This window comes from Anas acuta, chromosome 3, assembly GCF_963932015.1.
Source record: "Anas acuta chromosome 3, bAnaAcu1.1, whole genome shotgun sequence".
Lineage (NCBI taxonomy): Eukaryota > Metazoa > Chordata > Aves > Anseriformes > Anatidae > Anas > Anas acuta.
This window is the reverse complement of record NC_088981.1, coordinates 111,917,591-111,945,316: the sequence shown is the minus strand read 5'-3', so window position 1 is coordinate 111,945,316 and position 27,726 is coordinate 111,917,591. Positions and strand designations below refer to the sequence as shown.

Genomic DNA, 27,726 nt, shown 5'->3' with positions numbered 1-27,726 from the left:
GATGAGCATTACACTTATTACTGAAAAATTCAAAATCAAAGTACCTTTCTTCTGAGTTCACTAAACCTTCAGTTCTGCAGTCCCTCATATTTCTTGTGAAATAGTCTGGTTTTAGCTGCTGGAAGCCATTTTTCTCTGCCTCACAGATGTTCCCAGGTTTGGTTTCTTGGTTCTGGAAAAACACAGCATCTTTGCAAGATGATCATTTCATTGCTGGGCCAAAGAAAATACTTATTTAATTCCTGAGGTCTAATTCCTGAGATTTGGCCTCACAGCAGAGAATGCAAAGAGGAGCTGATGAAAATTGTGCGGTGTATTTGGAGATGGCAGGTTGGCTAGGTGGATGGTGACCTGCGGTCTCTTTTTGGAACACATGGAATACAGCTGAGTGTGCACCACCAGCACAATGTGTAGGAAGGCACCATGAAAAATGATTTTGCTGTCTCATCAGCAGAGGAAAACTAGGTTATTTAGGTCTTTTTTTTTTAATTTTTATTTTTTTTTTATATAGTAGTGTGGAGGCTTGGCTCCAGGTGGCAGCCAAGCATCCCTCCAGCCACTTGCTCATTGCCCTCGCTGTGAGATGGGAGAGGAAATAGGAAGAGCAAAAGTGAGAAAGCTTAGATAGGGAGAGATAAAGATAAGGAGGTCACTCTTTTCTTCTTTGTCTTCTTCTTAGAATACAGAATCATGGAATGGTTTGGGTTGGAAGGGACCTTAAAGATCACCTACTTCCAGCCCCCTGCCATGGACAGGGGCACTTTCCACCAGCCCAGGCTGCCCTCAGCCCCATCCAGCCTGGCCTTGGGTACTGCCAGTGATGGGGCATCCACAGCTTCTCAGGGCAGCCTGTGCCAGGGCCTCACTACCCTCAGAGTAAAGAATTTCTTCCTTATATCTAATTTAAACCTATTCTCTTCTAGTTTAAATCCATTACTCCCTGTCCTATCACTCCCACCCAACAGAGTCCCTCCCTTGCTTTCCCGCAGGCCCACTTTAGGTACTTGAAGGCTGTTCTAAGGTATTTCTGGAGTCTTCTGTCTCCAGGCTGTACAACCCCATCTCTCTCAGCCTGTCTTCATAGGAAAAGTGCTCCAGCCCTTTGACCATCCTTATGGCCCTCCTCTGGACTCATTCTAATAATTCCATGCCCTTCTTGTGCTGGAGATTCCAGAGCTGAGCACAGCACTCCAGGTCTCACAGGAGCAGAGCAGAGGGTAGAATCACCTCCCTTGGCCTGCTGGCCTTGCTGCTTTTGATGTAGCTTGGGATTAGTTTGGCTTTTATGTCTGCAAATGCACACTCACGTCAAACTTCTCATCAACCAACACCCCCAGGTCCTTCTCCTCAGGGCTGCTCTCAGTCCGTCCTCTGACCAGCCTGTAATTGTGCTTGGGATTGGCCTGGCCCAGTGGCAGCACCTTGCACTTGGAAGGACCTTGCACTTACATGTCTCAGGCATGTGGCCTCCATGGGTCACGGTCCCTTTGGGTGTCACCAGCTGCACCATGAAGGCACTCCTGCTTTCTCTTTTATTTCTCTTGATGTTTAGCTCCTTTTCTCAAATATACCTTCACAGAAGTGCCACAAACTCCTCTGGCTGGCCCAGTTTTACCTGTAGTGTGTCCACAGTGGAGTTGGCTGGAATTGGCAGTAGCTCCACAGGGCTCCACCAGGCAACCCCATCCTCACTCCACAGAGGCCACTGCAGCCTCCCCACTACCAAAATCTGGCCATTTACACCCAATTCAAGTAAGAGCACAGGGTGATGGAAACTGCAGTATCTGTAGGGGTGAGACTCTTACTTTCTGAAATAGAAGTTGTGTTCTTTACAACTTTTTCACTGCAAAGCACTCACTCCAGGTCCAAACTCTTTCAGATATGAATTAGTAAAGAAATAGGTGTCTTTAAAGGAAATGGAAACCCTGGAATTTGAGGGATCAGTGTGATTAGCTCCACGGATGATCAACCACCTGCAGCATGGGGCTCTATGGGTCTTAGATGGTGATATGGCTAAAAAAGAGACCAAACAATATGAACAGGATCTCTTTTAATGCACTGAATTCCAGATGGAAGTTACCATCAAGATTTTTTTTCTTTCTTATTGTGATATAAATTATTTTTTATTGGAAAATTTGAGATGTGATATTGATCTAAATATTTTTCATTATTTTAGAAATGTATCCTTCAACCTCTTATTATAGTGTAGAATAAAATTTAGGCTGTTCAGAGATTGGGGTCCTTGTGATTAGACAGTTTAGTTTTATTCTTGTGGCTTTATGAACACTTGTGAGACAAAGGGGATTGATGAGAACAGAGGAACTATGGGATTTCTTTTATATACATTCATTCAATAGCTTTGCAGGCTCAGGTAGTGAAGGCAATGTCTTGCTGCAGAGAGGAAAATAACATTTGTTGTGGGTGGGAGATATCTGTAGTAGATGTCTCTATGAGCTGTACAATGAGGATGAGATGATCATGTTTCAGAGTAAAATATCTAGCCTTGGGACTAAAGAGATAGGCTGAAAATACCAGAGAATTTCACAAGGAAGATGGGATATTGCTGTTTTTAAGGAGAACTCTACCTTTATTTTTTTTTCTTTTTCTTTTCTATTATAGGGATTCTTTCAACTCTGGGAAATGGGTACGTTATTTTTATGTCTTCAAAGCGAAAAAAGAAGTTGAGACCTGCTGAAATAATGACTGTTAATTTAGCAGTGTGTGATCTGGGCATTTCAGGTAATTTCATGTCATATTTTTATTAATTTTTACTATCCCACCATTCTTTCTGGCAACAGAAAGAGACGGTCCTCTGGAAGTCCTAAAAAGCTCCAAGTGCCTTTTGTTACTGATATTTCTTCTCTCTTATCTGTATATGAATAGTAGAGAAGTATAGAAAACAACATTCTTGAACAACTTGATGAAAATAAGTAAAACGTATGGAGGAGAAAATAGGGTTGGATTTGTCAATTCTATGTCAGGTAAAGCTCATGTTCACCTCAGGACTGTGCAGACCTTCAAAGACAGCTTCCATGAACATCCTGGCACAATAAGCATGAAATACATTTGCATTAATATTGAATAAAATTGAAATTTCTCGCTGTAGGGTGCAACAGAAGGGATCCAGGTACTTTGAGAATACATATCAAGCCAAATCTTAGTAGGGATGGGGGTGAGGGAAGCAAATTTGAAAAATGTTAACAGTCGTCAGACTATCAAAGCTAATGCTTTTCTTGCTAGTGACCTTCCTCTTTTATCTTTATGTCAGATAAATAAGCATTTGTCTCAGTCTAGAGAGTAAGAGCAACATCAGCCAACTAGAGGGATTTCTACTTCAACCTGGCAGCCTGGATGCCCTGGAATGAGAGTAGAAAGCTTTGTAAAGGCTTACACAAAGCTGGAAAGTCAAGATAATTTCTTTGGCTCTTGACATGAATCTCATTAAGCTGCTCAGGGGTACATGCAAATGAGAGGGAGAGGGCTGGACATCCTTTAGGAAAGAATATTTTGGATGGCAGGCAATCCAGTGAGTACAAAGGCCTGATGGGACTCAGCTATGACCATGCAGTGTCCCCATTACAATATAAATGGCAGGATGTTCCCATGCTCCCAAAGTTATCTGCTCCCTATGTTTTACATATTCCATGACCCCTGTCCTCAGCTCCAGTACACCCTTTTCTTCCCATCATTTTTTTTTTTCATACTCTAAATGCCTAAAATAGCACAGAACAACATAAAATGATGTCTCCCAGCCCCTCAGAGATGAAGCTTGTTGTTGCTGCCACTACACATAGTTTGAGAAACTGCTTCCAGTAATTCTGGTGCCAAACACACGAATTACAGCAAGTTTGGGAATCCTATGAAAGCAAGAATCTTAACATGAGGGTTTCTAGTTTCTCCCTAGGTCTGTCAACAACAGCATACAACTTATCTTTGTCATCTTGTTTTCCATGGGAGCCTTAATTTTGCTGTGTGTTAAAATGTAATGCAAAATAATTGGGATTGGTACAGTAACGTGCCCTCTCTCCTTTGTCTTCCAATCTTTTTTTTTTTTTTTTTTTTAATGGAAGATGTTAATTCAAGAAATGTGATGTGTTCTGGTTTTAGACCTATTGCAGTGGAGATGAGACTTTTTCCAGAGCCTTTATATATCACCTGCTTGTCTTGGCACTTTGTTCAAGAAATGGGTTCTGCAATAGCCCTGCTTCCTGTAGATTTCCACATGGTGGCACTAGGCACTTGTTTAATACTGTATTATCCTCATTTTACACTAATGCCAAGCTGAGTCCTGTGTTGCTGAAGAGAAATTTGATTTTGTGCAAATAAATGTCCTTTAGAGGTAGCAATGATTTACATGAATAAAGTTGCTTACTCTCAGAATATATCCTAACCCTTGCTGTATTTCATGTTTTTCTTGAAACCTTAATCATTGGGGTCAGTTTTTGCTTGACAAATTACAGCATATTTCTTCTGCTTGCATAAAAGTGTACTTACAAGACCTAAGCACAGCCTTCAGGGTCAGGTAGAATTTTCCTTACAGGCTTATGTTAAAGGAAAAGATGCCGAATAGGCATTGTTTAAAAACACATATAATTTTGATTTTTTTTTTTTTCTAATGATGTTTTTGTCACAGAAAACAGAGTAAAAGCCTTTTTCAGAAGGATTTTGTTTTAGTAGAAATGTTTTGATTTTCTGTTGGGAATGAAAATTAAATATTTTATTTCACATCACTTTGATTTTAAATGGAATGTTTTTGGGAACAATCCAAAATATTTACTTCAGATCACTTTGGTGAATTTTTATGAACTTATTTCCGTGAATGTTACCTTATGGAAATTACAGTTTGCAGGACCATGTCTGCCTTATTTATAGACCAATTCACAAGCTACCATGACATTACGGACATTGTGGTTCAGCCAGAGAAACTAGCCCAGGGCAGCCAGAGAAGTTTTGAACTGTCTTGAGGTGCTCTGGCAACTTCTGTGCAGGAATATACAGTCACAGAAAGGTGGAGTTAAATATTTAATGTTGCTTGAGTGTTGCAGTTGAACCCTTCAGACTTTTGAGCATTTCAGGTCAGAATGGTAAGTGGAAATGAAGGATTCTGAAAACACGCCAATGTTCCTAGATTGTAAATTCTTGAGTTTTCTGTTCAATTGATTTTTTTGTACATCCAGTTTAAGACAAAAACAAACAAACAAACAAAAACAAAAACAACCCACAAAAAACAACCAACCAAAAAAAAAAAACCCAACAAAAATCAGGAGGTGGAGATTTCCAACTAGCAAATCACAATTTACAAACTTTCTAATTCTCCTGATATCTACGAAGACTCTGAATAATGTTAGTCTGTTTTAAGGCAAGAATGAAACAGCCTATGACCTAACCTGACTTCTTTCATCACGCACCTTCCATTTTTACAAATGCAAAACTGAGCAAAGGAGTCACGAGGGCAGCATCTCCAAAATAGCTAGATATTTACCTTCCATTTGGGAATGCTTAAAATTTTTGACTATCTGTGGCCAGGTGACTTGCTGAGAGTCACTTAGGAAGAGTGTGGTATGGACAGGAGCTGAAGCCATTCTGCAGCTCAGGTCCATACTCCAACAGTAGCGCCATTGTAGCACCATCTTCCTTTGTAATCTAGCACTTTACAACAGAGTGGATCCTACTGTTGGGCTTTCGTAGGTTTGCAGAAGTCCTCTTTGAAAGCAAATTTTTTATGATGTGTTTAGAGACACTTACTTGATTATAAGGAAGCAGCTTCACTAGTGCTATGTCTGATCATGTGAAGGCTTACTCATCAACCGTACTGGAATGTGTTTACAAGTGGACTTAAACCATACTCTGAAGTTTTTCTATGGGAAGAATTTGTACATGCTTAGTTCCCAAGTGTGGGTTTACTTTTGGTTCATGTGGTCTTCAGTGAAGCACTTGTTTCCAACACATACTGCAGGTTTGACTCATCCTACCACAGTGTAGATGTTATGAGATCTAGCTACAGCTGTCTTTGGCTTAATCCTGTGGACAGAAGGCACACAGCTCAATCACATCTGTTGTGCCCTGAAGCCCTCTTGCCACTCTCAACATTTTTATTGGTGTTAGTTTTGGGCAAAGAGGAGGGTTTGTTCTACTGAAAAAAAAAAGGATGATGTAATCAGTTATGGATTTTATCAGTCAACTGACATTCTTTTCTCCTCTTGAAGTTGTAGGAAAGCCCTTCAGTATCATTTCCTTCTTTTCTCACCGCTGGGTGTTTGGATGGATGGGCTGCCGTTGGTATGGATGGGCTGGTTTCTTCTTTGGCTGTGGGAGCCTTATTACCATGACAGCTGTCAGCCTGGATAGATACCTAAAAATCTGTCACTTGTCTTATGGTAAGGAAGAAAAACTATATAGTGACACTATCGCCCTGCTTAACCTCCCCCTACCCTCTCCTGGCCAAGAAAACCTAGGACATTAGAGCTGTGAGCAAAAGGGTTAAGGAAACAGAATATTTAGAAATTATTTTTCACTTCCACATAGTGAAATAAAAGGAAAAAAAATACAAAACAAATAAGATACAAATAAATGAGGGAGTGAAGGATTTACATGACTAGAAACAATTGCTTTGGTCATCTCTGCCAACTTTCTACATAATGTAATTATGAATATTAGGAAGAAATTCTTCACTTGGAGAGTGGTCAGGCACTGGAGCAGGCTCCCCAGGGAAGTGGTCATGGCCCTGAGCCTTTTGGTGTTCAAGAAGCTTTTGGACAATATTCTTAGATACATGGTTTAACTTACAGACTGCCCTGTGTGGAGTCAGCAGTTGGACTTGATGACCCTTGTGGGTCCCTTCCCACTCAGTATATTTTATGATTCTAAATGTTTCTGAATCAAAAACAGAATTTCTGTTGAACTAAATGATATCATTAAGGTAGCTAGTCTTCTGTTTAAGATATAAAGTAATTTTGAGTAAATTGTACTGATGGTTGATTAGTCCCTCTAAAAAAGGTCAAGTTCTAACTTAACAGTCAGCTGTTGGATCCTGTTACATTTCATTTGCTGGGTGGCAGAAACCCTCTTCTTGGATAAATTAAGCATCTTAAGCTTTTTATCCTGTCATTGTAGTACAACGTTTCTAGACTGAAATCATACTTAAGCTCTTCAAAATGCTGTTGTTAAATATAAAGAGGAATGCACATATAAAATAAACATATTTCATGACCCAAGTAATCTCAACTATATTTGTAACTAAATTTGTATTACTGGACATATTATCCTTTTTGCTGTCATCCATCTACTTAAGACATGAGTTTCGGTAATCATTCATAGATAAATCATTTTGTATTTATCAAGGTCTATTAATGTTAACTGGCTCAAGTACTGCACATCTTTCAAGGTCTTGTGGTCTGATACACAAAAGTATTCTTCATTAGATGCCTAAATTATTTTAAGATATGTGGCAAAGAATTTAAAACATCTAAGAGATTTGGATGTGCAAAAGGTCATAATAAATGTGATATTATCTCTCTAATATGGAGTTGGATCTTGAGAGGAGGAAATGAATTTAACAATGAAAGCTGTTATCACCATATGCATCGATATCATATATCTCTTGAATATAAAGTATTATATGCTTCAGTCTTCTCAGTTAAAGGATGTTGTCACAGGTTGGAAAAGATGTTTTTCTTTTATTGGGAGGGAATAACTCCTCCCACCCCCAATATAAGGGGAATTCCTATGATTGTTGCTGAGCTAGCTGTTTGGATTGTTCTTATATAGACTTGTAGGTTGTAAATCATCACAGCCTAAAGTAGAGACCTAAAATAATGCCAGGTGGAGCCCTTCCTACAGGCGTGTATTTCATTCCATGAGGTACAAAGTTGGTCTGGGTGGTCAGCTCAGGGGTCAGTATAGAAACATGTGAGGAGGTGAAATGAACCCTACAAAGGTTGTTGTCAAACAGCTGAACAAGATCTTACTGAACGTGTAGAATGACAAGTTTAATTGTGTCAAATATATATGGACCTTTTAGCTCTTGTTTGTAACTTGTCCAGTTGTAACTCTTAAATTGTCTTCCAGGTACTTGGCTTAAGAGACACCATGCCTTTATTTGTCTGGCAATAATTTGGGCCTATGCAACGTTCTGGGCAACGGTGCCTTTTGCTGGAGTGGGAAGCTATGCTCCTGAGCCTTTTGGGACCTCGTGCACTCTGGACTGGTGGCTGGCACAGGCTTCAGTGGCTGGGCAGGCTTTTATTCTGAGTATTCTTTTCTTTTGCCTCCTGTTCCCAACTGCAGTGATTGTGTTTTCCTATGTTAAAATCATTTTAAAAGTCAAGTCATCCACCAAAGAGGTTGCTCACTATGACACCAGGATCCAGAACAGCCACATACTTGAAATGAAGCTGACCAAGGTAAGTAGGGAGATTTAACTCCATTTGCTCTGTCAGATCATAAAAGTATGCTTAGAAAATGTCAGCAATATGCTTTCCTATGCTGAGTGATAGTACGATCTGAAAGTGATTTTTCCAACTTTCTCCCCCATTACTGTCAAGATGGGAAAAGACAAGAGCTGAAACATAATTTTTTGTTCAGGGCACTCAGATAGGGCCAAAAAACCTCCAGAGCTCCCTGAAAACTGAAACACTTTTATGTGATTCTGAGATTTGGAGTCCCTGAGATTATGATTCAGTCTGAAGATCTACCTTCCTGTGTGATGTTACACAAGCTATGTCATCTCTCTGTGGCCCTATTACCCATCACAAAACTGCCTTTTTTTTCAGAAATAGTTGTAAAGAATTATTTTAAGGCATCAGAGGTGCTCAGGAATTATAATAGGAAAACAGGTAGAAAGCAGATTATTGTATCAGAGAAATAAAACTTTCAGACTGCTTGTATTCCTCTTTGAATAAAGATGTAAACCAAACTCACTCCTGTGATATTGCAATTGTTTTTATGAACATAATTTATCATTTAGGTTCAACCATGAGCCACTGATAAAAATGCATTCCAATGCAAATCTGTTTTCCATCTAAGACCGTTTCCTATTTTCCCTTTCTGATTTAGTCTGTTTTCTGTTTCACAGTGGTAATAATTATGATCCTTGCTGGTTATACTAGTTATAGTGCTGGGAAATCTCTCAAGGTAAAAGTTTTTATCAAACAAAACCATGTTTCTTAGTTGTAAAAGACTCCCCAGCCTCTGCAAACCAGGCCAAGAACAAGACAAGTAGCATCCTTTTCTTGGCTAATCGAACATTTATTTTACTTCATTTTTAAGGGGTTAAACATAAACTTATGTAATGTATAGCAATGTGTGACTTTATGTTGGAATATAACTGAGCAGTCAGTAAGGTCAGGGCTGCCAATACTTCTGATAAAACCATACTTGTGTTTAAAATGGTTGCTTCATTACTGTACTGTTTTGCAGTTATTCATTACCTTTCATTTAAAGAACGGTGGAAATGTTTGATTCAGGGCATCAAATTTTTATTTTTATTCTTTTATTTTTTATTTTGTCATATGGTAGTTTTCTTGTAAAACTTCAATGTGATTTGAGTCAAAAAATCGTAATTTTTGCTTCCCATTTGGATATACTGTGGAGAACATTATCTTGGACCAACCTTGTAGTTGGTGTGTGTGTAAATACAGACAATGAGTCTCCAACACAACCCATCTAACTCCACAGGACTATTTCTAAAACAAGCTATGTTTGAGATCCATAGCTCACACGCATTATTTCTTCAGTGTTGGAAAACGAAGAGGCATAAAAGAATAAAATTTCACTGTCAGATATATTACCGTTAGGATGTGGAACCAGAAGGTCCACAAAAGTTTCCACAAGATCCAAAAAAAATTGTGCTTTCTGATGACTTTTTGTTGCAGTCTTGCTAATTGCCTTATTCCAAATGAATGCATAAATGATACTGTCAGTCTGGGTGCATAACAACAGTTGATCAATGGCAGCAGTATAATGGCATATGTTCTTCAGTATGTATTATTGCATGATGTCATTTGAAGCTATATCAGGATGTGACTCAGTGCAGATAGATTGGTTTGGATAAAGTAAATGTATCAGGAATGTAATCCAAAAGTTCAGTAGAAATTTGTTTTTCAGAGCATCTGGAGACTTTAATGGAGTATGAAATCCATGCTAAGTGTAAGGAAAAAGAAAACTAGATATTGTGCTACTGTTATCACTCTCAATTAAATTCTCGGTAGTTTCAATTCTATCTTACACATGGAACTATACTGATGTTTTGTCTGCTGAAATAAGTATTCACAGGGACTTGACATCTCTTGTCTTCTTGAATGACTTCATGTTTACTTTTTCCATATTTGTCTTGAAATAAATTAAAATGGTTGACATTATTCTAGTGGAAGGCCATAGACTCTCTCCTGGTTGAAAGCAGGTGAAGCTCATTCAGCAAAATTCTTCTCCTCTTACAAATGCCCATCCTTGTGGCAGGTTATTAGTTCCACTGCGTTTTGATGCCTTCTCTGTGGGATGTAAGCACAGCCTGTGAGAGAGGAAGAAGCCCTGCATTAGATCGGGGTGTCGCAATCTCTTCTTTTATTAAGTTGTTTTTTCTTTAATTATTGTAATAAAAGAATTATCTTCTTTTTCTAATTCCCTTTGCTCTTGCCTCAGTGACTGATTCTGTGTGTTACAGAAGAGGGAGGTATATTAGACTTAGACAGGAACATACCCCTCTAAAACAATTACCTGTAGAGGCACTCTCACATGCCATCAACACTTCAGTCCTTCAGTTCTGGAAACTTCTTCAAAGACTTTCTTTTTATGATCTATCAAATCTGATTTCAAAAGACTCAGAATCTGGAGGACTTGCACTGAATTAATTTATTTTAATAATTTGTTTTCCCAAGGCACTCTTGTTTTGTTCTGAAATGGAAAATAGACTTTTATTTTATTTTTTTTTTTCAGGGTAGCAATTGTCTTTCTTTACTCTGTACTGGTGCGGCCTCACCTCAAGTATTATGTGCAGTTTTAGGTGCCAAAATATAAGGAAGACATTTAACTATTAGGGAATGTCCAAAGGAGGGCTGTGAAGATGGTGAAGGGTCTAGAGGGCAAGATGTATGAGGAATACATATCCTGGAAGCACAACACAGCCCAGAGGAAGCAGTCTAGGAGGTTTCTGGAGAGCGTGGAAGATAGCTTCCTGACGCAGCTGATTAGTGAACCTACCAGGGGTGGTGCCCTGCTAGACCTTCTCTTCACAAACAGAGAAGGACTGGTGGAGGATGTGATTGTCGGGAACAGTCTTGGGCAGAGTGACCACGAAATGGTGGAGTTCACTATTCTTGGCGGGGCCAGGAAGGGAACCAGTAAAACCACTGTATTGGACTTTCGGAGGGCTGACTTTGGGCTGCTCAGGACATTAGTTGGTGGAGTCCCATGGGAGGCGGTTCTGAAGGGCAGAGGGGTCCAGAAAGGCTGGGCGCTCTTTAAGAGGCAAATCCTAATGGCGCAGGAGCGGTCTATTCCCATGCGCCCAAAGATGAGCCAGCGGGGAAGAAGACCAGCCTGGCTCAACAGAGAATTGTGGCTTGAGCTTAGGAGAAAAAAGAGGGTTTATAATCTTTGGAAAATTGGGCAGGCCACCAAGGAGGACTATAAGGATGTAGCGAGGCTGTGCAGGGACAAGATTAGGAAGGCCAAAGCTCATCTGGAGCTCAATCTGGCTACTGCCGTTAAAGATAACAAAAAACGCTTTTATAAATACATCAACACAAAAAGGAGGACTAGGGAGAATCTCCATCCTTTACTGGATGCAGGGGGAAACTTAGTTACAAGAGATGAGGAAAAGGCAGAAGTGCTCAATGCCTTCTTTGCCTCAGTCTTTAGCGGCAAAACCGGTTGCTCTCTGGATACCCAGTACCCAGAACTGGTGGAAGGGGACGGGGAACAGGATGTGGCCCTCACCATCCACGAAGAACTGGTTGGTGACCTGCTACGGCACTTGGATGTCCACAAATCGATGGGGCCGGATGGGATCCACCCAAGGGTACTGAGAGAACTGGCAGAGGAGCTGGCCAAGCCCCTATCAATCATTTATCAGCAGTCCTGGCTATCGGGGGAGGTCCCAGCTGACTGGCGACTAGCAAATGTGACGCCCATCTACAAGAAGGGCCGGAGGGCAGACCCGGGGAACTACAGGCCGGTCAGTTTGACCTCAGTACCAGGGAAGCTCATGGAGCAGATCCTTTTGGGAGTCATCATGCGGCACTTGAAGGGCAAGCAGGCGATCAGGCCCAGCCAGCATGGGTTTATGGAAGGCAGGTCCTGCTTGACGAACCTGATCTCCTTCTACAACAAAGTGATGCGCTGGGTGGATGAGGGAAAGGCTGTGGATGTGGTCTACCTTGACTTCAGCAAGGCTTTTGACACCGTCTCCCACAGCATTCTCCTCAAGAAACTGGCTGCTCTTGGCTTGGACTGGCGCACGCTTCGTTGGGTTAGAAACTGGCTGGATAGCCGGGCCCAAAGAGTTGTGGTAAATGGAGCCAAGTCCAGTTGGAGGCCAGTCACTAGTGGCGTCCCCCAGGGCTCGGTGCTGGGGCCGGTCCTCTTTAACATATTCATCAATGATCTGGATGACGGCATTGAGTGCACCCTCAGTAAGTTTGCAGATGACACCAAGCTAGGTGCGTGTGTCGATCTGCTTGAGGGTAGGAAGGCTCTGCAGGAGGATCTGGATAGGCTGCACCGATGGGCTGAGGTCAACTGTATGAAGTTCAACAAGGCCAAGTGCCGGGTCCTGCACCTGGGGCGCAATAACCCCAAGCAGAACTACAGGCTGGGAGAGGAATGGTTGGAGAGCTGCCAGGCAGAGAAGGACCTGGGAGTGATGGTGGACAGTCGGCTGAATATGAGCCAGCAGTGTGCTCTGGTGGCCAAGAAGGCCAACGGCATCCTGGCTTGTATCAGAAACAGTGTGACCAGCAGGGCTAGGGAGGTGATCGTCCCCCTGTACTCGGCTCTGGTGAGGCCGCACCTCGAGTACTGTGTTCAGTTTTGGGCCCCTCGCTACAAGAAGGACATCGAGGTGCTTGAGCGGGTCCAAAGAAGGGCGACGAAGCTGGTGAGGGGCCTGGAGAACAAGTCCTATGAGGAGCGGCTGAAGGAGCTGGGCTTGTTCAGCCTAGAGAAGAGGAGGCTCAGGGGTGACCTTATCGCTCTGTATAAGTACATTAAAGGAGGCTGTAGCGAGGTGGGGGTTGGCCTGTTCTCCCATGTGCCTGGTGACAGGACGAGGGGGAATGGGCTAAAGTTACGCCAGGGGAGTTTTAGGTTAGATGTTAGGAAGAATTTCTTTACTGAAAGGGTTGTTAGGTACTGGAACGGGCTGCCCAGGGAGGTGGTGGAGTCACCATCCCTGGAAGTCTTCAAAAGACGTTTAGATGTAGAGCTTAGGGATATGGTTTAGTGGGGACTGTTAGCGTTAGGTCAGAGGTTGGACTCGATGATCTTGAGGTCTCTTCCAACCTAGAAATTCTGTGATTCTGTGAGGAGCAGCTGAGGTCCCTTGGTTTGTTCAGCCCAGAGCAGAGCAGGCCGAGGGGAGGCCTCATGGCAGCCTGCAGCTCCCTCACGAGGGGAGCGGAGGGGCAGGTGCTGAGCTCTGCTCTCTGGGGACAGTGTGCACCAGTGTCTTTAATAATTCCATGTATGCAGAATTAGGTGTTTCCAATCCGCCTTTGTATATAGGAAAATGAAATATAGCAGGATACATTTTTTGTTCACATTGCAAATTTATTTCAAGCAAGTTTTAATTTTTCTTTTCCATTCTGTTGCCTGTTCCCTTGCAATCTGCCAAGCTCTATGCAGTGCTGTCAGTAAGGACAACTGTGTGAGATTAATTTATTTTTCTCTTTTCTCTTTTCCTCTCACAAGGTGGCAATGTTGATCTGTGCAGGATTCCTCATTGCCTGGATCCCTTACGCTGTGGTCTCTGTGTGGTCAGCCTTTGGACAGCCAGATTCAGTTCCTATTCAGTTTTCAGTGGTACCAACTCTGCTTGCAAAGTCAGCAGCCATGTATAACCCAATTATTTACCAGGTCATTGATTGTAAGTTTGCCTGTTGCCGATCAGGTGGATTGAAGACACTTCAGAAGAAGAACTCTTTGAAGAAACTGAGGTAATTTCTTCTCTGAGATGTAGAATATATTTCAGTACACAGTGTTCGCAAAAATTACTGAACATAAAGTCTGCCAAGAGTCATATCTGTTCATTTTTATTTTTATATTTTTATTTTTATTATTTTTATTTTATTTTTATTTATTTTATTTTATTTTATTTTTTTGTAGGGAGGGCATGGCCTTTGTTTTTGACCATGGTCTTTCTTGTCATGGAATTTGTGAAGTGATTCTAGCTGTAAAAACAGAAGCAAGAAGTTTTTTAGATTTTTTTTTTTTCCTTATATATCCAGCTGCAACTTTATTAATAATTAATATAATTGAAAAATAAAACCATTTGTTTTAGTGGTTTTTGGATCAGTGCTCTCCTCCTGTTCCTTTTCTCTTTTTCATAAATCAAAATGTTATAAAAACTCAAAAAAGGCCTCTGCTGTATTTACAACTTTGTGGCAAAATCTGTGCAGACCACCTTCACGGAAACACTAATTGTCAATGGTGGAAAATTGCTTCTAGCTCTGACTTATGACAGAAAACTATCCTTCATGATAGAATAATAACAAGATAATGTTGAATATTAGTGTCAGTGTAGCCTGCAATAAAGGCCACAGATGCTCTAGCTGATTTAAGTGACTAGAATTCCATAAAATTTCAGGAGAATAATTTGTTTCTAAAGCCTAGAACTTACATGACTCAGTATGTATGTATCAGAGGCATGAAGGCATATGCCTTTTTTTTAGCCTTAACAATTCCAGCACTTTTTAAATGTATTGTCCAGAGAACAAGTTGATACTCAAACTTGCACAGTATGCCTTAGCAGATTATTCTATAATCTTTTGTTCAGATTTATCTCATCCACAGAACATATGGAGTTTATATAGGTTGTATATGTTTAATTGAGGTAACAAAGATATAGTTTACCAAAGATCCCTCTTCAGTTTTATGCAAAAGAGAGACAAACCTGAAGTAATCTTCAAAATATCTTTGGAGGCTGGATTTGTGTTTAACTTCCAAGTTATCACTCCAAAGAAGAAAGGAGGTTTCATCTAGTACCTCATGCTAAATGCAAGAACTCTAGGCCTGTGTAGCGAAGAAAATGTTCTAGAAAAACAAATTCCCAGAATTAGGAACTCAATTGTTAGCTCGTTTCAAGCAACATGATTATGCTTTCTCCTTCCCACAGGATGTATACCATATCTTCACACAGAGATTCAACGGCAATGAATGAAACTCAACTGGATGTATGAAGGCTCATTTCGCATACAGCAAATGAAAACCTGATGACAAACAGTCATACCATCTCAAATTCCTCAAATTTCTGTAAATAAATTAATACATGACGACATTTTTATTTTACTCCCCAGTACAATGTAGTTCTTTCCATCCTAACTAAAGCAGCGTGATTAGAGCTGGGCAAATATTTTAAGTTTTCAGAAATGGAAGAAACAAAGAAGATTCATTTGTGTAAAAGAAATTGCATTCACTTCAGAGTGAATATATTTTTTGTTTGCTTGGGATTTTTTTTTTTTTTTTTTTTTGAGCATTAACAGAAGTGATATTTCAGTGATGTTTTCCCTCAAGAAAAGGAAACTATTCATACAGGCCAGTTTTAGTTTGCTAAATTCAATTTCCCTGAGTTCCTAGTACAATCACTGGAGAATGGGAACATAACAGAAACGATTCCTTAGAGGACAAATCAAAGTTAGAACTCCATTTGTCAGAGCTCTGAATCACCCATTGGAGAAATATAGCAATGTTAGCCTACTGATTACCTTTGTGAATCTCTCTAAAACTCATGTGGCTACAAACTGTCTTAAGACCACTTTGACTTCTGTCTTTCAGTATTCAGATTTTTATTTCTTTTGGTGAAGGCAAGTTCAGAAGTGTCACACGTACCACAGATGATCAGTATTTGTGAATTAGAGGGGAAAGACCTCTTTCTCAGATGCTAGTTTCATTTAAATATTTTTGAATCATGAGTTACTTCGTAACAAAAATGAAAACATAAATGAAGTCAGCCTTGTGTTATAAATTAGGCAAACAAATAATTTGCCCATCCTTTTGGCATTCCCCAGCCAAAAATGCAGTGAAATATGACAATAAGCAGACGTTTGACTTATTAAATGGTAACCGACCTTTTTCATCTTGTATTGTACTTTCCACAATCCTTTATGACATCACTATTAAGTGTAAAATGACAAATCCCTCCTCAATCCTAAGTTTCCAATTGGATTCAAAGATGATGAATTCAAGAGAAACGTTACAGCATATATACGCAGAAGTCTTTTTCAGGTGCAGTTGTGTCTAATTTTTAAACACTAAACCCTGCAAGTATGAAGATTAAAAAGGATTCAGACAGACCTGAAGACAGCATGTAAGTTCTCAATACATTAAATATACCTTGACAATATACCTTGAAAAGATTTTCAGAGTAAGGCAGCCAAATAGTTATGAGGCATCTGGGTCATATTTATACCCATTCTCTTCTTCCTCTGTAGATTTACCTCTGTTGATAGAGGCATCATTACAGACCAAATATTAGCAGTCCATTATAAGCAGATTATTAACTCTTCAAATAATAAGTGCGGTGTTTTTTTTTTTCTGTGATTTCTTCAGGAAGAACGTGGTATTGTGTAAAATAAGTTAATTGTAAGTCAGAATCTTCCACACTGATTTGTGTTTACTATTATAAAAAAAAAAAAAAAGTTACAAGAGTTAAAATTTTATTTTGAATTGTTCCTTTAAGGAGAGAAAGCATTTATGAAAGTGTTTTGATTATTTTCCTGTTTAACATTTAATAGCACTTTTTATCATACTTTTATTTCACAATCATGTTTAACATACTGAACTGAACTTCTTTTGTAGCTGATCTGTAGTGATGTTAATCACATTTTATACAATAATATCATAAAAGTTTAAAGTAAACTGATGTTTGTTGGCATGTCCCAGCACTCCCACTCGGCAGTACAAACACTTGCTATTTTCTCAAGTGGTATTCAGACAATATAGCAGAAGTTGAATTTTGTTGAATTTCCTGAGCTGGGTAGAAGAAAGTATAATTCCCTCTCGTACAATATTTTTGCAAAAGAAGTTTAAATATACACTAAGAGAACTCAGAAAAAGACAAGGAGTTGCATGTTACCTATACAATGTTTTGTGCTAAATTTTCCCAGGAATTCAAGTCCTTTTACCCTTTTGGACCTTGCACTATAAGGCAATTTTGTTTCTTGACTGTGGTTGCAAGTTGCACCTTAGAATCGATTATGAGCAGAAGTTGTACTTTACAATATTTCCAGATTTGGTTATGACGCCATTAACCATTTTTCCTTTGTTTTTCCTCAGCTTTTATTCCTCTCTTCATCCAGACAAATTTTGATTGATATCTATAGAGGTTTATCCTAACTAAGGTCTGATGTAAGGACATACTGTGGCCCAATACATGCAGATTAATTGGAGAAAAGTTGCTGGTATGGAGGAGTAGTATGTAATGTAGGAGTTACCCAGAGTCTAGCCAGATTTCTACGTAGATCAACTCACAATTTTTCAGGAGACTTTCCTGCAGTTTCAGCTAGGGAAGCTCTTCTCTTTACTTTCTAAAATTATGTACTGACTTATAAATGGCTGCTGAGTTATCCCAAAAATGATTACATACATGTGGTAGGTCTGAATTTTATATTGTTAAAGGCTGTATAATATATTTGGATTCCATTATAGGGAATGTTTTAGATACATGTGTTTTCTGAATATACCAGAGGTTTACTAAATTGCAAATATGAATTTCTAGGGTCATGATGAATGTGTTTCATATGATTTATTTAAAAGTATTTATTTTCTGTTCAGTACCATAATTATATTTATTTGAAGACAAAGTGTTACCACCACTGAATAGTATCTTGCTCTGTACAAGTTGCTAGGACTCCAATTTGAGCAGGAGTTAGAGATATATTTATACTGAGTTTAAGTAAAGAAAGTTTACTTCTTTACTTCTAAAGATCTTTTCCTGAGTCAAGTAAGACATAAACATTCAAGCATGCAGTACAGTAATTTAAATGCAGAATATGAACCTAAAAGCTAATGGATCTCATCCAAATCCTTGATAAAAAAGAACTAGAGGACTTTCTTTGTCCACCTGTATAAAGAAGACCATATAATTAATTTGTGATCATAATGGTAGGGGTATTAAGGGGTCTTATTATAGATTAAAATTTTCAAGGTCTACTTGGAATCTCATTGAACACTGTAGCCTGATGGTTCAAAAGGCAATTTTCCATTTATGCTCAGGACAGAGCTTTGTCCTCTCCATATGTTGAGCCTGATAATTCATAGTTGTATAACATGTAACCTTGGCCTGAGGTTACCAAGAGACAGTGAATCTCTTACTTTTTGTTCAAGAAACCTTCTAAATATTTTCTAAGATTCAAACTCATGAGCTTAGTCAAAGCAAAGTAAAACCTAGTCAGCGTGAATGAATAAGAAACATGACTCTAAAGGAAGATTTTTATTGCATTTTCAATATGTCAGCCTCCTTGTTATATTAAGAAAGTTTCTCATTTTATGTATTAACATTAGAACAACCGATTTTCAATGAAAATAGTGCCATTAAGAATAATAGCTATAAATGTTATGTATCCTATGTATGCATGCAGAATAAGCTGCCAAGAAGCAAAGTATTAGCTGAATTCAGTGGCTAGAAGGATATAATTGACACAGGTCAAAATTCCATTTAGATAATGAGCTGACCTGGGCAGTAGGATTGTTCCAGTGAGATTAAGCCAATGCTCTGTATTTCAAGGTTACGGGCAGTGAAATCATCTGAAGAAAGTGGATATGAAGACTTTTGATTTGGTCATTACCAGTCATAGTTGTAGAATGCCTTTGAACCTTCCTCCACAGACTTGGAAATCTGTTGATAACACAGAAGTAGCTGTCAAGATTTATAATGCTGGAAAAGTGTTGATACTTGAAATAGACGAATTAAGCAAACTGTTAAGGCAGAAAAAAAAATTGGAAAAAGTAAAACACTAAAAATGAAAGTTGTGGTTGTAAACCTCAAGATTTTAAAAGTATTTGTCCATGCAGATAAAAGAGACCGCAATAAAATTTCTTTCTACACCTGTAGTAATAATGACTAAAAATGGGGAAAAAAAAAACAAACAAACAGATTTTTTTCCTAAACAAAACAAAACAAAACAAAAAATAAAAAAAAAAATAAAAAAACAACAACAACCATAACCACAACAACAAAAACCACCAAGATTTATGGCCTACAGCAAAAGATCCCAGCCAGAAGAAGATCTTTGGTTTTGTGACATCCAAAGGGAAAGAGCAAATTGGTGAATCTTCGTATGAAGGGAATATCATTAATGAATTGACAGGTGCAATGTCAATGAATTATATTATTTGGCAGAACTTTTCGATTGGACAATGGTGTATTGACAATGTCTTTTGCACAATGTTACACCTCCAGTGTGCAGGGTGATCTTAGTTGTGAGAACAAATCTGAAATTCTCTTAACTGAGCAGGCACCTAGTTCCTCTATAACTCTGCATTATCCGCTTCATTCTCATTATTCTACTTCTTCTTCCCACCAGGGCCTTTCAGACACTTCAATGTGCATCCCTCAGGGAAGTTGCTTTGACATCTTTTTAGCTACATTTCCCAGCTCATAGTGTTCCCAGATGACTCATGCTTCATGGTTTGAAGCTCTTAATAAATAATGTTCACCGGAACACCCATTTTTCTCCCTCCTCTCTCCTAAGATGAACGATTGGTTAGTTTCCTCTGCATCTGCATCTTGCCTAGCACCACAAATCTTTGTAGTTCTTCAACCTCAAGGAAGAACACCTGAAACTAGAGTTTCTGGAGTGCTATTGCTGAGTTTAGAGCACTGCAAAGAAGGGAAGAGGCCTTTATTTTCATGACCATGTTTACATGTATTCTTAAGCCATTGTACATCCCATACTGACTTTTCTATTTCTGTTATTTCTATGCTTGTTTTGTTTTTTCAGGATGACTCATATTACCCCTTATTTGGTAGATGGAGATTTGGACGATTTTGTAATTGCCTGGCATGATCACTGCTCCAGTTATTCCTCCATATTAATTTGTAGCTCAAGAAATGGCTATTGTGTAAAATGACAAACATATATATGAAATACCAAGTAAACATATGAGTGCTCTGACCAAAACCTTATTGTAGCACAGAATACATATTACAATGATAGACAGTGGACAGAGCATGTGGTATACGATGCATTTTAAATGATCAATAATGTTTACATTACATCAAGCTTCTCAATTTGTAAAATGGAGAATTTCTTCTCAATCTTCCCAATTTCTAAAAGGGATCACACAGAGGCTTTGCTTCTCAAAACCAGAGACTGGTGTGAAAGTCTTGCTCTTTCTGCACCAATCTTGCAAAATATATATAAAGTTGCATTCATGGTTGCGATTTGCAAAACTTAAAAGTGTTCCTCTAAAGGATCTGAACATCCTTTATCTTGGATTACAATCATTATTTTAAATTGTTTGGTGTGTTGAGAAGAACTCGTCTGGCTTCCTACAGTTGTGGTCTCAAAGCTAAAGAGGTTGATTGTGCAGATTCCCCAGGGAGTGGTCATGGCACCAAGCCTGCTGGAGTTCAAGAACCATTTGGACAATGTTTTCAGGCATATTTTTGGGTGGTCCTGTGTGGAGCTGGGAGTTGGAATTGATGATCCTTGTGGGTCCCTTCCAACCCAACATATTCTATGATTCTATGAAAGATTTACAACAAATAAGTATAGTAGGGAAAAAAGAAAGAAAGAAAGAAAATAGTAATCATGTATAAGCAACTGAACCTAAGAAGAGAAGACAGGGTTAAGTTAAGTAGCCTAGGAGAGAAAAAGTCTGATAGTAAATTATATCAGTCTATAAATAGCTTTAAGGCAATAATAATGTAAATGAAGGAAGGGAATTATTCACAGTCTCTGAAGGTGATAGAATGAGAAGTCAAATCTGGAAGCTAAAGCATGAAAAGCTGTGATGAGACCTTCTGAACTAGAGGAGCAATCAGGTTTTGGAAGAGATCTCAAAGGGAGAAGTTAGGTCATGATTTACCAGATATGCATGAACAGATTATCTGATCTACTAGCAGAAATGATTTACAACTGGAAATATTTCTAAATAGTAATTTTTATTCCCAATATCTGATATTTTATTTTCTGGAAAAAAAAAAAATAAAATCCTAATTTAAAGGTTGATACTATCTTATATTAGGACATGTCTGTATTGGTAGGGAAATGTGTGCTGACCCCATCATAATGATGGCTATATTGTAAAGACTGTTATTACACTGAAAAGAGTTTAAAAAGGTCTGTTATACGATGAAACTCCATGTTTAATGAAGTGGTTTTGAAGTCCAAAGTTGGTGCAATGCAGTGGCATATATGGATGCCAAGTAAAGCTTTGTAATGGAAGCAATAGCTTTGCTTTCTCAGTTATTAGATGATTTTTTTTAGAGAAGTATCATTTTGAAACATTTGCAGTTCAAGCCAAATTAAAATGATGCATATTCTGCCGTTATATCAGTAATTCCTTGGAAAAAAAGCTATTTTCAGTTATGCAATCAAGATTTTGAAAATATGATAATACATCTGGAACCTAAGAATGATTAAAGTATACCAAATAACCTCAGGGAAATTACATGAGAAATTACCTTTAGAAAAACATTTGCTAGTGGATTGTGATTTTCATTCTTAGAAATTGTATCTCCGATAAAGTTAAATTTACAAAGATGTCAGTAGACTTTTAGAGATAGTGATCCGAAATAGCTGAAATTCCAATGTCATCTCAAAGCTTAGATGTATTCATTGTTTACAAAGAAATTCCTACTACTGATGAAGACATATGGAAGAAATTCTTCACTGTGAGGCACTGGTTGCCCAGAGAAGCCGTGGATGCCCCCTTCCTCGAAGTGTTCAAGGCCAGATCGTATAAGGCTTTCAGCAACCTGATCTAATAAGCTGTCCTTGCCTATGTTGGGGGAGAGGGGGTTGGAAGTAAATGAAACCAACCCAATCCATTCTATTATATTCTAAGGAGGTATGTCCTGTTAAGAGATTAATTCAATGTAGTTTTTAGTGTATGTGTTATATTTTCTGTTTCATTTTTTTCAGTTTGTCAGAACCGTATTTGCCTTTAATGTCATGATACTGACTTATGCTTTATTCTAGAGTAAGAAACCACAGGCACATATTAGATAGCTTTCTCCTTCTCTGTTTAGGGGGTCAGATTCCTTCCTGCTGAAAACAGTTATGCACATCCTTAGAAGTCTAGGGTCTATACCTATTTCCAGTGTTTCTAATGTAAGAAATGGTCTTGCCTTTCCTATTTGTCTTGCATGTATTCCACTGTAGTGGCCTTACCAGCCTTGATGGAGTTGCAGCTCTTTTACGAGAGGTGTGATAAAGCACCTGGGTCCACAGGGAGGAGGGAAAGTAGGCAAAGGCTGGGCTCCTCTCTTGCTTATAAATGAAACAAACCAGAAGCAATTCCAGTACAACCAATGGACAGCCCAGCTTTATGGAAACATACCCAACAAAAGAAATGCCAGATGTATCACCCTATCTAGGGGTTATTTCTCCAGCTCTTCGATATCTAGGCCCTGAGCTACCATGATCTCTGTTGCTGAGAGGAGGTACCAATTACAGTAAGCATTTTACTTGGCCATTAGCATAAAGGAAAGAAAGGCTGAAGGCTGTGTTGTTCCTGATGCTGATTTCAGCTACTTCCATGTTCTGCTTCATTATATTAAAAAAAAAAAAAAAAAAAGAAGCATTTAACCCAATGGCCTACTGGATCATGCAGCAGAACTGCCCATAATAACATGTTGGTATTGCAAGCAACATTCAAAGTTCTATACTCTTGTACAAAATTAAGAAATACATAACTTTCTAAAATATTTATTTCTGCATTTTTCTGTATGCTGGAGCTCAAAGAGTCTTGGAAGATTTGAGTATGATTATTAATGAGCCTCAGAGGTAAGAATGGTGGGAGCATTCATAAACTGCTACAGCCTTGTAATTCACAATATGAAATTCAATTACTATTGTCTGTAAATGTTTTAAATGTGTTGTGTGTCAGTGCAACATCCTAGGACATTGTAAGAGGAGAGTCATGGAGTGAACCTGTAAATAACTTTTTATGTAACTTCTCAAGTGGTGTTGATGAGTTAATATGTCGTTAATGTATTATACTATGTTATGAAGCAGTAAATAACCCAGCATACTGGCTGTACTTAACAGGGGACACTTTGCTGTCATTGTACTGAAAAAACAGATTGGTTATTTTCATTTTTCTCTCCCTTTTTTATTCATCTAAACACACAGCCAGATTGATGGCATCACAAGTAGACTTTATCATCCACACTTTGTTATCTGAATGCTCTTTCAAATAAAGAAGGAGAATGGATTGATGTTGTTCCATGTTTTGTCTCTGGGTTTTGGTTATAAAGATGTAAGTTTTTACATCAAGGCTGCTAATGGTGCCCTTCCAGTGCAAGTGTGTCTCCTATGTGTCTGTCTATAGAGCTTTGCTATGACTTGAGTGGATACAGGAAGAGGGTAAAGCCTATTTTGGCATGATGAGAAGCACCCAAAAACCTGAGATTTATATTCGTCTCTGCCACTCTGAAAGAATTCTTTGAAGAAGAAAACCCTGTCTTCACCTCTTCCCCTCTGCCCTCATGAACCCAGGAGACAGTGGGCAGCTCTGGTTAAGGGATCCTACAAATCAGGCTTCAGAAGGTACAACGCTTTGGCCATCCTGGTCCAGTGGAGTGCTACCTGGCCTGTTTTTTAATTTGCTGTTCCCTATTGAGACTTGTTAGTGGGATGCACTCTCTCTTATTAGTACTGTACTATGCAAAGACTGGTGGCTCAAATACATAATTGCAAAGGAGAGCCCAGAAACTCTTCCTGGAGCTGGTCCTCCTGCCCTGTGCTCTGCAGTTGGGCTGTCCTGGCTCTTGTGCAATGTCCCCAGCATGCTGCAGTGTTTTTGGGGTGGGGTGGGGTTGAGCCCAGCTTCCATGGGAGGTGGAGGATGAAAGTATGCAGGAAAATGCAACTGGAGCCTCTCTGGAGCAACAACAATGCTGAGGTTGGACTCCAATGGCTGGAAGGGGTTTTCTGGGTGGCACAAGTAGACAAGTCCAGCTCTGGAGAGAAAAGGAAAGAACTCAGTGTTGTTCATTTTCATTTTTTACTGTTAACATGACAGACAATGCATGACAAAAAAACTTGCTAGGCATTACTGAAAGAGGTAAAGTGATGGTGCAAGGAAAGGCTCAATAGCCCTTGGGAGCTTTTCCACCCATGCTTATCCTCTCCCCCTTAGCAATAATTTGTCTGTAAATCTATCCAGCCAAGGCTCAGAGGCTGTAGGAGTTAAAATCATAGAATCATAGAATGGGTTGTGATGGAAGGGACCTTAAAGCCCATCTAGTTCCAGCCTGCTGCCATAGGAAGGGACACCTCCCAGCAACCCAGGCTGCCCCCAGCCCCATCCAACCTGGACTTGGGCACTACCAGGGATGGGGAATCCACAGCTCCTTGGGGCAGCCCGTTCCAGTGCCTTGCCACCCTCACAGTAAAGAATTTCCTCCTTATATCGAATCTAAACCTACCCTCTTTTAGTTTAAAAGCACCACTCCTGTCCTATCACTATGGTCACTGATAAAGAGTTGACAGAAGTGCAAAATTGAATGCTAGGTGTTTTTGAATGGATGTGACAGTGTTTCAATCTCTTCTTATTCTGCCCCCACAGTGAGCTCAGCTACAGCCAAAAATGCAATGGGAGGAACTGTAGGCAAAGAAAATAAAGTAGAAAACAGTGCCATGCTGCTGTGTAAGTCCTGGCACATCATCTGTACTGTGTGTGTGCAGCGCCAAGTGCCCTGCCTCAGGGGAAACTGTGGAAAAGGAACAGAATCATTGAAGGAATGGAAAGCACTGTTACAAAATATGTAGCAGCTCCTGTACAACGACAGGTTAAATGGACTCAAAATAGAAGAAGGAGAAGTCTGCTGGAATGTGGTATGGATCACAAATAGCACAGAAAGGGGTAAAGGAAGGAATTTACAATTTTGATTTTTTTTTTTTTTTTCATGGCACAGAAGTGGGAAGGAACCAAATATAATGTCCAGCATAAAACAGCAGGCTCGAGGCAAATGAAAGAACGTGCGTTGTCCTAGAGGCACATCATTAAATGGCAGGGGGCACTCATCCTGCAGCAGATTTGGGGCTGCTGGCTGATTGTGCAGAGGTGCTGCTCTCTGATCATACAAAAGCAAGGTACAAAGTGGCTTTTCTGAAGGAGCCACAGGAGTTCTGCCTGGCAGGGTCTGGTCCCACAGAGGTGACATAAAGCAGGCTATCTGAGAAAATGTTCAAATCTGCTTAAACAGACTTGTTTTAATGTCTTTGGGAGGGGTGCTTCTCCCTGCATTGCATGGGTCCTCTGCAACTGGGAGCGCTAAGCTTTGATTTCATTGATGCAGGTTTCGATCCATCTGCAGGAATTTCAAGGCACTGAAGAAGGTGTTTTGTCTTTTTTTGAAGGTCATGCTTAAAAATGGAATAAAAATAGTTCTCTGAGTGAACCGGGGGTTATTTCTACAGCTTTCTTTAAAGTCAGAATTAAAGAATGGTTTTATTTTTTCCTTTAGTTCATATCTGCTACCCTGATATACTGAAAAAGAAACAATATTTTTTTTTTTTTTAAAGAAAAGAAAAGGAGAAATTATGAGTAAAACAATTTTTATAAGATCAGTAGAGAAGCTGTAAGATCAGAGAGAGCACCATAACAGATGCACTTTCCATGGAGATTTGGAGATTAGTGAGGAGCTTTCTGCTTATAGTAAGCTTTTTCTGTAATCTAGCTGAAAATAAAAGAAGATTTTAATAAGGATTATTAAAAAAGAAGTTTCGAAGCAAATAAAATGTGTGGATATTAAAACAACAAGGGGTGCAGCTAACTCAGTCAGGGATTTAAATCTCAATATAAAATATCGGTATGAATATTTTATCAGACTAAGGATCTTTATCTGAGTTTGATTCTCAGGAATAAACTCCTCTGAATCATGAGTATTTCTCTGATGTGGTACTAGAGCAACCCTAGGTCTCACAGAGGTGGCATTTTGGACCAACCCTGAATTTTTAAAAACTTCTTTACATGAGAGCTCTCCCAGCTTGGCAGGAGCTGCAGTCCCTGCAGTACACAGCAGTCTGGACAGGCCAGAGAACTTCTCATAAAATTGTTGGGTAACAGGAAAACAAGTTCATGTGAATACTTCTGCAGTTTCACTGACATTTCCCCAAAGATTCACTGGTTGGAAAGGACAGTGGAGTGCTGAAGGCTAGATACCTTTCCATTCACCTTAAGGAAGACAATCCCTTTTTAGGATATTTCAAAATGATCACACACTTTCATCTTTTTCTTTCTTTCTTTTCTTTCTTTCTTTCTTTCTTTCTTTCTTTCTTTCTTTCTTTCTTTCTTTCTTTCTTTCTTTCTTTCTTTCTTTCTTTCTTTCTTTCTCTCTCTCTCTCTCTCTCTCTCTCTCTCTCTCTCTCTCTCTCTCTCTCTCCCTCCCTCCCTCCCTCCCTCCCTCCCTCCCTCCCTCTCTTCCTCCCTCCCTCCCTCTCTTCCTTCCTTCCTTCCTTCCTTCCTTCCTTCCTTCCTTCCTTCCTTCCTTCCTTCCTTCCTTCCTTCCTTCCTTCCTTCCTTCCTTCCTTCCTTCCTTCCTTCCTTCCTTCCTTCCTTCCTTCCTTCCTTCCTTCCTTCCTTCCTTCCTTCCTTCCTTCCTTCCCTCTATTTCTTTACTTTTGACTGTCAAGTAGAACAAAAAAATCAGAGAGGAAGATGATTAAATTGGACAGAGTTTGAAATGGTTCACTCACTGATCTAATTCTTCTGGAGTATTACTTCTTAAAATTTGACCCTTTTCTAAATTGGATTTTGTACAGAAAGATAGGGAGGACTTTCAAGACCTCTGAAAGCTTTTCTTGAAATCCGGAATAGCAAGTAGTGTAGCGTGCACACAGAGCATGTGGAAGATGAAGATTCAAGTGTCTCTTCCCTCCCATTAGGAACAGGGACTTTAATCAGGATCTGTTGTTTTTCAAAGACCATATGCCTGTGCAGTTAGTTTCTCTATTTTTCTCTGTCTCAATTACTATTTAATTGTTTAACCAAATTGAGTTGTCCTTTGAAGAGACTGAGAAGTAGAAATTAAGACTCACATCCCTATCTTTCCAAGAAATATTCTTACTTTCTCCCCATCACTCTAAATGTTACCTCTGTAAAATCAAGATTCTTGTCCAAGAAACTAGGCTGTATCTCTGAAAGAGCAGTTCCAAAATCATGTGCAAACTTTTTTTGATATGGATGTGAGTCACAGTTTCTACATCTCCGAATTTCTTCTTCACTGAAATCAGTCTCATGGCCAAGTACCTTAAACTATGAAATCAGTCTTTGTTAAAATTATTTCCTAGGACAATGCCTTTCTTACCATGCTGATGGAAAAACCTTTTAAAAAGGGAT

General features: G+C 39.3%; 1 protein-coding gene across 2 annotated transcripts in view; it reads left to right on the top strand.

Annotated features, from left to right (window-relative positions):
* The window catches only part of LOC137854847 (opsin-5-like), a 36,110-nt gene extending 15,843 nt beyond the window's left edge, over positions 1-20,267 (top strand). For both annotated transcript variants that reach the window (XM_068678781.1, XM_068678779.1), the window contains 5 exons: positions 2,620-2,739; positions 6,207-6,377; positions 8,068-8,402; positions 13,906-14,150; positions 15,329-20,267. In XM_068678781.1, coding sequence (XP_068534882.1) covers positions 2,620-2,739; positions 6,207-6,377; positions 8,068-8,402; positions 13,906-14,150; positions 15,329-15,392 — 935 coding nt within the window. In that variant the 3' untranslated portion in view covers positions 15,393-20,267. The remainder of the gene's footprint in view (positions 1-2,619; positions 2,740-6,206; positions 6,378-8,067; positions 8,403-13,905; positions 14,151-15,328) is intronic.
* The last annotated feature ends 7,459 nt before the right edge of the window (positions 20,268-27,726 follow it).